This window comes from Lacerta agilis, chromosome 8 (assembly GCF_009819535.1).
Source record: "Lacerta agilis isolate rLacAgi1 chromosome 8, rLacAgi1.pri, whole genome shotgun sequence".
NCBI classification, from domain to species: domain Eukaryota; kingdom Metazoa; phylum Chordata; class Lepidosauria; order Squamata; family Lacertidae; genus Lacerta; species Lacerta agilis.
In genome coordinates, this window is record NC_046319.1 from 2,665,136 (window position 1) to 2,674,110 (window position 8,975).

At 49.2% G+C, this 8,975-nt stretch overlaps 1 protein-coding gene across 1 annotated transcript; it reads right to left on the reverse strand.

Moving 5' to 3' along the window:
• Positions 1-4,329: 4,329 nt before the first annotated feature.
• On the reverse strand, positions 4,330-8,596 carry ITPRIPL1 (ITPRIP like 1). Its single transcript, XM_033159021.1, has 2 exons — positions 8,415-8,596; positions 4,330-6,265 (listed from the first exon to the last, which is right to left on the reverse strand). The coding sequence occupies exon 2, from the start codon at positions 6,246-6,248 to the stop codon at positions 4,680-4,682; it is 1,569 nt and encodes a 522-aa protein (XP_033014912.1). The 5' UTR covers positions 6,249-6,265; positions 8,415-8,596; the 3' UTR covers positions 4,330-4,679.
• Positions 8,597-8,975: the final 379 nt, after the last annotated feature.

Genomic DNA, 8,975 nt, shown 5'->3' on the forward strand with positions numbered 1-8,975 from the left:
ACCGCTTCTCCGCTTTTAATTTACCCGCGCCGACACAGCGCGCAGGCGCAGCGCAGGCGTGACGTCAGCGCGCAGTTAACGGGTGCCGCGAGGCTAGGCGTGTACCACGTGGGAGGAGCTAGAGAGAACAGAGTTATGAAAAGTGTAGAGAGTCTATTCCGGGAATTTCCGAGTTTAATACTTCTCTCAATTGTGATTTTAAAAATGGGACTGTTCTTAAATGCAGATTGCATTAGGTATTCCTTTTTTATAAATGAAATACATTGTAGATAATTAAATATTGCAAAAGTGTAACAAACAGGTAGGCTGCATACGCATCAAATATTTAAACATTTGACTTTCCCCAAACAATCATGGGAATTGTAGTTTACCCCTCACAGAGCACCAAAAAGCTACAATTTCCAGGATTCTTAGGAGAATTCACCAGCTAAAAGTTAATATTAAAATGCATCGCACCAGAAATATGATAAAAGTTGTAAAATATGTTGGGGTGGGGAAGAGAGAGTGTGTACCAGCTGGCATATCCTAACAAATATTTGTTAATGCATAGTTTTAAAGAGATAACTGAATAAGCAACCTATATTTGTTGTATATACATGTTTTCATGAACGTAATATATAAGAGCTGATTTCCCCCCCCCAAAAAAATCATACTTTTAATTTCTGAACTTGTTTTTTGAATGGTTCTTTTTAATTCTGATGTGATATTTATATATTGTTTATGAGTAAATGCTTTATACAATGTTATAAGAAAAAACTGCTCCCTTTCCCTTGTGGGGTATCCAAGAGCCCGTTTAGAGTCCTTAGGTGGGTTCCCTATCGGTTGGAGAAAATAACAGAGGCCAGCCAGAGAATATTGAGAAGCAAAGCGGCTAGTAAGCCTGATCTTTATTAAACTGTTGCAGCAGGGTGCTCACGCAGGAGGGAGGAGAACCATGAACAATGGTGCAAAAGCCCTTATATAGACTTTTTGTAATTGCCCACCCAAGACCACCCGCCTAAAACATCTTACATACTTCCCAGGAGGAGGCGGTCTAGAGCAGAAATCTTGCCTGCCAGGATACCAGACAATGGTCACTGATTGCATTACCTGGGCAGTTCCTGAATCCAGGTCACAGGCTCACCTTATTCATACACAAATACGCTCTTAAGGCAGGTAAGCAAAAGACAATAGGGAGCCTTTCCCACTTCCTTCCTCCTTGCAGAGAAATATTAGAGGTCAATTTGGGAGAGTCAAAATGGTTTCAGGATTGCTCTCCTGTACTATTTCAGACACGTGGTTTATATACTTATGTATGTGTTTGCCTTGTACATTTAAGAACATTAAATTTATATTTGAGACCTTAGAATTCTTATAACAACAATATATTCCATTTTGTAATTATAAATGTTTTTATATTGTAGATTTCCCTGATAAAGGCCAGGAGTAGTCCAAAAAACAATGGATCAAAAATTATTTCCTTTTTCTTACCCTGTGCTTTTTGCTCCTTGCACTTCTAGGGCTGGTTCCTCAATTAAATATGAGTCATAGCCAATTAAGAATTTAATGAATCAGTTAAGACAGAGTGGCACAAATGATTAAAATTTTGGCCTAGGTCCTGGGGGACCCAGGTTCAAATTCCTGCTCTGCCATGGAACTTACTGGTAATTGTGAGCCAGTCACATCTCAGCCTAACCTCCCTCACAGGTTTGTTGGGAGAACTGGGTGCATCACCAGCTCCTTGGAGGAAAAATGGGACAGAAATGCATAAATACCTAATTTAGCATATGTGAAGCTCTGAAGTAGAAAGGTGATGGATGTGTAGCATAGCAGCAGGCTCTATTTTAAAAAAGGCATTCCTTCTTGTGTGCATTCGTAACAAGGAAAGAATTAACAGTAGTTTGTTTTGGGTTGGGTTGTTTTTAATCTGTTGCAATTCTAATTTGAAATGGAGTTGCTGCTTTTAACATATTTTTATCTATTTCATAAAATGTCTTGGTTGCAAATAATATTACTGTAGTAGTAGTAGTAGTAGTAGTAGTAATAAATCTCAAAGCAGTTTACAAAAATACAGGGCTCCACAAATTTAACAGGGCTCTACAATTCTTGGCTGGATTTGGTAGCCCACCCTCAAACTGCTTGCTAGGCCTCTGCACTTACTGAGATTGTTATAACTTGGGAGGAGGGGAGTAGGATGTGTGCAAATAAAAGCATACATTTTGATGCTTTACTATGCTATTCTATACTGAAATGTTTAAATGTTTCTTTGATTGTCCTTGAATCTTCCCACCACACTTGGCATCCTCTCCTGCCACACCTTTTGAAACACTATCCTAGGTCATGGGCCATTAAAGGAACAAAGGAAGTGGATCGGACAGAAAATGGGTTTGGCCTCCCTCAAACTCGCTGGTACTTAGAAGGAGAAAGGCAAGAGTGGAGTGTTGTGAGGTAGAAGCTGGAAGGGGAAGAGGCAGGCTGGGAAGCCAGAGAGACAGAGTGATGCTTGATTTCTGTTTGAAGATTGCAACTATGGGAGAAGCAAGGTCTCTTGGAGTGTTAATGCTGTGAACTCCTCCATTGTAGGCTTAGGTGGTATATATGTGTACAGGGGCGTTTCTAGCCCCTTGGCTGCCCGGGCGGGAAGCCAAGAGGCACCCCTGGGGGCGGGGCATCGCGGCGTGTGTGTGTGTCATGACCTCCGCAGGGGGGGGGGGAAAGGGAAGCATAGCGGGCGTTTGAGCGCCACCGCTTTGCTTCCCCCCTTTTCCCTTTCGGCGCTTCTTTCGCCAGCCAGCGCCGAAAGAAGTGGCCGAAAGAGGAGAAAAAAGGAAGCAAAGCGGGCGCGTTCTCCCCTTTCGGCCACTTCTTTCAGCGTGAGGGGCGGGCCAGCGAGAAGGGGGCGTCACGCTTGTCACTGGCATGACGCCCCCTCCTCGCTGGCCCGCCCCTTGCACCGAAAAAAGCCGCTGGGAGGGGGGAAAGAGAAGCAGAGCAGGTGCGTACAAGCGCCTGCTTTGCCTCCCCCTTCCAGCGGCTTTTTTAATACGAGAGGGGTGGGCCAGCGAGGAGGGGGTGTCATGCCAGCAACAAGCGTGACGTCCCCTCGTCGCTGGCCTGCCCCTCGCGCCAAAAAAAAGCCGCTGGAAGGGGGAAAAGGCGGCATGCCCCCATTCGGGGCCCGTCTGGTGGGACGGGGTAGAATAGGCGGCCAAAGTGTCACCCCCCTCCCCTGGAAAACGGGGTGGACCATCCCACCGCCCCTTGCTCCGCCCCTGTATAAACCATAAATCCTAAAGACACCTCAGCCTTCGCTGTGCCCAGTGCTTTTTTTCTAAGAATTTTTTTGGGGGGTACTCTCATTTTCCTACTCATATTGAAATACTGCCCCTCAATGAGGCCAAACTTAGATTCACAAAATGTTCAGATTCACACACCCCTGCGTGTGTGTGCCCCCCCAAAAGGACGGTCTGTGCCTGATTCTGAAGGAAACACGAACCCTGGACAAGTGCCAGGATGCTCCTGCACAGCAGTTCATTTAGGACTCCCTGCTCTCCATACACGCAAGCTCTTCACTGCATCTACACATCCAAATGCCACCTCGTATCCACCCCACCCCCCCAATTTAATCCATATCTACCATTTCCACAGCTCTTCGTTTTTTTTTTACTTGCTAGATTTTCCACAGAAACTAAAAGGGGAAAAAATATAGGATGGCATTCTGAAGAGGGCATTGTGTGGCCGCTGCTCATAAATTGCATGCCTAACCAGCCTTGAATCCATGGTAGACTGCTGTACTTAGAAACCTCTGCAGGGATACATTGTCCAGTTCTTATTCTTATAAGAGAATGAAAAATGTTCTGGTGGTTCCCATTCATTTGAATGAGGCATGTGCAGGGCAGCTTTCTAACTTAGTGATAGGAAGCCTGTGGCCTCCCAGGTGTTGCTGGACTACAATTCCCATCAGCCCCTGGCCATGCTGGTTGGGGCTGATGGGAGCCCAACAGTATATGGATGGTCAGAAGCTACCCACCCCTGTTCAAACGGCTTGCTGTGCACCATGTTAATTAATTTATTTGGATTTTCTGCCACAGGCACCACGTGTGTTAAGTACGGCCCCTGCACACAGTGTGACAGTGCTGCCATAGTTAGGGATTGACACACTTGTTTTGTTTTCAGACCAAGACAGATTAGTGACCCCTCCTTCCATCTCATGTTCCATTGAAAAAACAGCTGGGGAAGTTGCAAATGCAGCCCTGTGGCCATTAGATGCCTGTGGTTAGTTTGTGGGTTTTCTAAAGGTAGACCTAGAGAAGCAGTGAAACAGTGGCTTCATTGGAGGCCTGGCAGGCATTTAAGAACACAGTTTGCTGGAACCTTTATTTCAAGTCTAATATAGCAAATTCGTTTGGAACTGGAGCATATAAAAATACAGAAGAGTAGTTGGCACTAAGAATGTAAACCAGCATGGTTCGATGGGCCCTTTTGCAGCCTCACCTGCCTTTTACCAGATCAATCTGGAGCATGGGGACCTTGTGAAGATACCCAAATGGCACCATCCCAGGATCAGTGATGTTCCTACACATCTAAGCCAGCTTTGTTTCATTGCTGGCCACAGCCCTATGCCTTTCCAACCCCGTTAGGGTATGTGGGTCTATGAAGAGCCAAAAAAAGGCTGGTCTTTCTAAGAGAGCTGACTTTTGCTACTGTCGGTACCCTGTCAGCAGAGCCCTCACTGCTTGTACAACCTCTGCAAACTCCTTCATTGCCTTGGCATGAAGGTTTGGGTCCTCTGCCAAGTGCCTGAAAAGATTTACGGGTGTCGCACTCCGGAGGGCCTTAGGCATAGGGATCTGGATAGGCAAGGAGATGTTACCAATAAGGAAATGCTGAAGATATATCTCTTGCAGGGCGGTGTGCATGTACAAGAGGATGTCCTGAAGTCTTCGTGCAAAGCTCTCAGGGCCCCAGTCCAACGGGGGCTGAAAGAGCAAGAGGTGCATCAGGCAAGTCTTGTAGTGATAGTTGGTGAGCACCATGTTCTTCCCCTCTGATGGGCTGGACTCTTTGAAATAGATTATGATCTGGAGACATTTCAGGTGGCAGCTCTCCTCTGGGACTCGCTGGCTCACCCACTTAAAAAAGAGCAACTCCTGGACAGCAAAGGACTTCTGCCAGACAGTGCCAGTCAAACGATCCATCTCAGTAGATTGGGTGGCCAGGAAGACCAAGGAGTCTCCTTGCTGCACCCCGAGTATGACGTCAACAGAGATCGACCTGCCCGACCGGAATGCCAATTTCAGTCGACACGTTGAATTAGAAGGCTGAGGCACAAGGTCAAGGTTGTACTTGGACTGGATACTGGGCCAGGCCTTGCCCACCAGGCCTTGGAACCAGTGGATGGTTTTCTCCACATCCAAGTGGGAGCTGGTGCACAAAACATGGACAAGGAAGGCTCCTTGCTTGTCACTGCTCAGTTCTTGCTCTGGATGGTGAAGGAAACACACCACGTCCCCCAGGAGCCTCTCTCTCTTGCACACACATTCTGTCTCCACCAAGATGTGTCCATGTGTGCTTGGGGCACCCTCAGATTCACTAGTTTCAATGTGGAAAGAATGCCCCTTGGGTGGCAGTACGGGCACGAGAACGCGGAAAGCTTTGGAAGGCTTCTGTGTGTGCCACCCTTCAAAGGCACTGTCTACCCCGATGCAATTCTCCAGCACAGGGAGGGTGTTCTGGTAGGGAAGGGCTCCCCGACAAGCCTCCAGCAAGTCATTCACAAAGTTCTCCACAAAATCACACATGCTGGTCAGATCACTGGTTTCCAGGTCAACGTGCTGGTCATAGAAGGCCTCCAGCATTTTTTGCTTGGGTTCATCATATTCGGGTTCCATGTCAGTGTCGTCATAGTCTTCTTCATTGGTGGTGGTGCTGGAGCTGTCTGTGCTGGAGTCATAACTGGGTTCCTTCTCTATGGTGTGTCTGCAGCACCCAAACAGGATGAGAATGACCAGCCCTACATAGTGCCACCCATCCCAGGTTCCATCCTCTGCTGCCACGTCGGTTGTCTCCCAATCCTCCCTGGTCTGTCTTGGGTCCCAGCTCCAGCCCTTCTGGTCAAATTCTGTCTGCAGGCGTCCCATTTCTGTTTTCATCAGCTTCTCATGCTCCTGGAGCCGGTCCAGCGTGGCCGAGTCTGTGTGGTCACTGACCATCAGGGGGTGATGAACTAGAGCTAGCACAGCCAGGAAGATGAGGGGGCCCAAGGCCATCTCTAAAGCAGATGTCCCTGGAGAAAAACATGAGAGAGAAAAGGATCCAAACTGATGACAAGGAAGATTTCTCAGCAAGGCTGCATGAATTCTGCCCTGGAGAAAAGACTGAATCCTGCAATCAGTGTAAGTCATATCAATTAAATTGTAAACATAGCCTATTTGCTAAGTGATTACCATTTTGTACATTCCCCCCCCCCCCCGGTATTGGTAACCGTGGGGAGTGGGAAGGAACTGGGGTTGGCGGGGTGGAGCTGGATAGGAAATATCTGGGATGTTTCTGCTCCTCCCACCCTTCAGGTACTTGTTACCTGACACCTGCTTGCACAGAGGTGTGCCCCAAGGGGGGCTCAGCCAACAGACCACCACTGAGCCAAGTAGTCCCCCCCCCCAACAAACAATACTAGAACACATGTCAACCAGCTCAGAATGTGGCAATAGGTAGCTTTAACATTATCCGTTTTGCCCGTGACAGCCAGTGCTTTTTTTCCTTAATTTTTTTTTAGGGATACTCTCATTTTCCTACTCATATTGAAATACTGCCCCTCAATGAGGCCAAACTTAGATTCACAAAATGTTTAGGGGTATGCATGCCCCGGCTTTTCCCCAGAAAAAAAAGCACTAAAAAGAGCAGGTTAAGGACACGAGAAGAGCCTGATCCAGCAGGCCCATTCAGCCCAGCATTCCGCTCTCATAGCGGCCAGCCAGTTGCCTGTGAGAAACCTTTACAGCCGGACCTGCGCACAAGAGCACTTTCCCTTCCTGTTCCCAGCAACTGGCAGTCAGAAGCATCGCTGCTTCTAACCATGGAGGAAGAGCGGAGGCATCCTGGCTAGTGGCCATTGCGGCCTTCTCCTCCGTGAATTTGTCCAGTCCTGTTTTAAAGCCACCCAACTCACTGGTGCATCCAAGTTCTCACGGTAACTGCTATCTAATAAGGTGCTAGCCTGGCCAAATGGTATGCAGATCATTCCCAGGGCCGTCTTACAGGGATCGGCCGCTGCGGCGCGGCAATCCCTCGGCGCCCCCGGCGTGCCGCCTCTCCGCCCGCCTCCCTCCCGCGCTGGCCGCCCCTCGGGAGGGGGGGTGGGTGAGCGGGGGATGAGGGGCATGGCGCTGGAGCGGCGTGGGGCTTTGCACGCCCTTCCAGCGCTCCAGCTGGGGCTCTGGGAGGCGAGGGCAGTCAGCTTGCAACCCGCCCGCCGGTGCACGAGCGCCCGCCCGCCCATGGGGGCGGGTTGGGGAAGGGGCGCCCGGTATGCCAGCAGGCTTGCGGGGGCGCCCCTGGGGGGTCCGGCGCCCTGGCGCGCCGCGCCACCAGCCCCTATGGACGAGACAGCCCTGATCATTCCAATCCCTGCTAAGATTTGCCCTTTTCAGTTTATTGTTCTTCCGCCATTATTGTTCTGTGAGGGTCAAGACTCAAGGGTGTTGGTGGCTGGGCCTCAAACCCCCCCCCCCCCAGGGTGAGGGTCTCTTGGTGGGGAAGGGTTTAATCTCCCTTGGTAACAGATGGGCAGAGGGTGTTTGTGTTATCCCAAGTGAGAGATGTTCGTTTTTTGTCTTTTCACCTGCTGCATTTGGACATGATGATGGACTGTTGAATGTTTTGAGTGTTTTGGCAAAGTGAGAATTGAGTGGATGGTACTATGGGATGGAAGCTAGGGGAGTGTAATTGTCGGAGGAGTGAAGGTGGCACTTAATTCCTGATTTGTAATATTACATGTGGGGGTGCTTTTTTGTAATAGTCACGTGGTCCCCGTATATGTACAGTATGTGTTGCTGCTGTATTCCAATATATTTTCATTTTGCAAATGATTCACTTTTGTTTTTATTTTAGTTTTTAGAGATTTGCTGCTTAATTTTGTTACTACAAATGTGGGATTTTATCATTAACAGCTGTGTTGAATGTGGGGTTTGTATTTTTTTATATAATGTATCTTGATTCTTGTAGTCAACAGTCCAGGGGCTGCATGCCAGTTGGTAGGTTGGGCAGGAGAGACCAAAAGTGGAAGGAGCAATGGTTGTGGCTCTTTATCCCATTTGCACAGCAGACTGCCTTGCAGCTACACAAACACCAGAGGTTCCTACACATTCGCCCACCCTTGTAGCTTGCCTCCAGCTGACCTTCAAGATAGGCCAATCCCACCCCTCTTCCATTCCTACCTCTGGAGGCACACAGTTCTTAAAGGGGCAGAGCATCTTAAGCCAGGGCTGCTCCATGCCTCTTCTCCTCTCTGCTGGCACAGCACAACATACTCAAGTCACTCTTGTTCTTTAAAGCCTGGGCCTTCCCCTGCTCTCCCGCTGCCTTTGTGCAGCCCTGTTGGCTGCTACCTGCTGCACTGGGAGCTCATCCCCATTATTACTTGGCTGACTGTGAAGTCACATCTGCCCCAGCAGTCACAGCTGCCCTTAAAAGGAGAGGGAAGCAGGTCCAGCTCCCCTTGCACTGCTCTGCATGGGTCGCTTGGACACCAGGGCTGCCCCTGCTCACCTCAGGAAAGAAGACAAGGCACCAGCAAGAGTTTAGGCCAGCCTGGTGTCCTTCACCTGTTTTGGACTACAACTGCTATCTGCCCCAGCTGGTATGCAGTGGTGTTGCAATGGGGGAGGGGCAGGGGGTCGGTGCACCCTGGGCGCCATGTCTGGGGGGTGACAAGAAGGCACCCCGTGGGGGCTCGCAGCGGCGCGAGCAGCCATCATGCCGCCACAGCCGCATGTGGA

What these genes read in the sequence shown, in the direction of transcription:
- ITPRIPL1 (XM_033159021.1), bottom strand. Translation starts at nt 6,248, where the DNA reads ATGGCCTTGGGCCCCCTCATCTTCCTGGCTGTGCTAGCTCTAGTTCAT.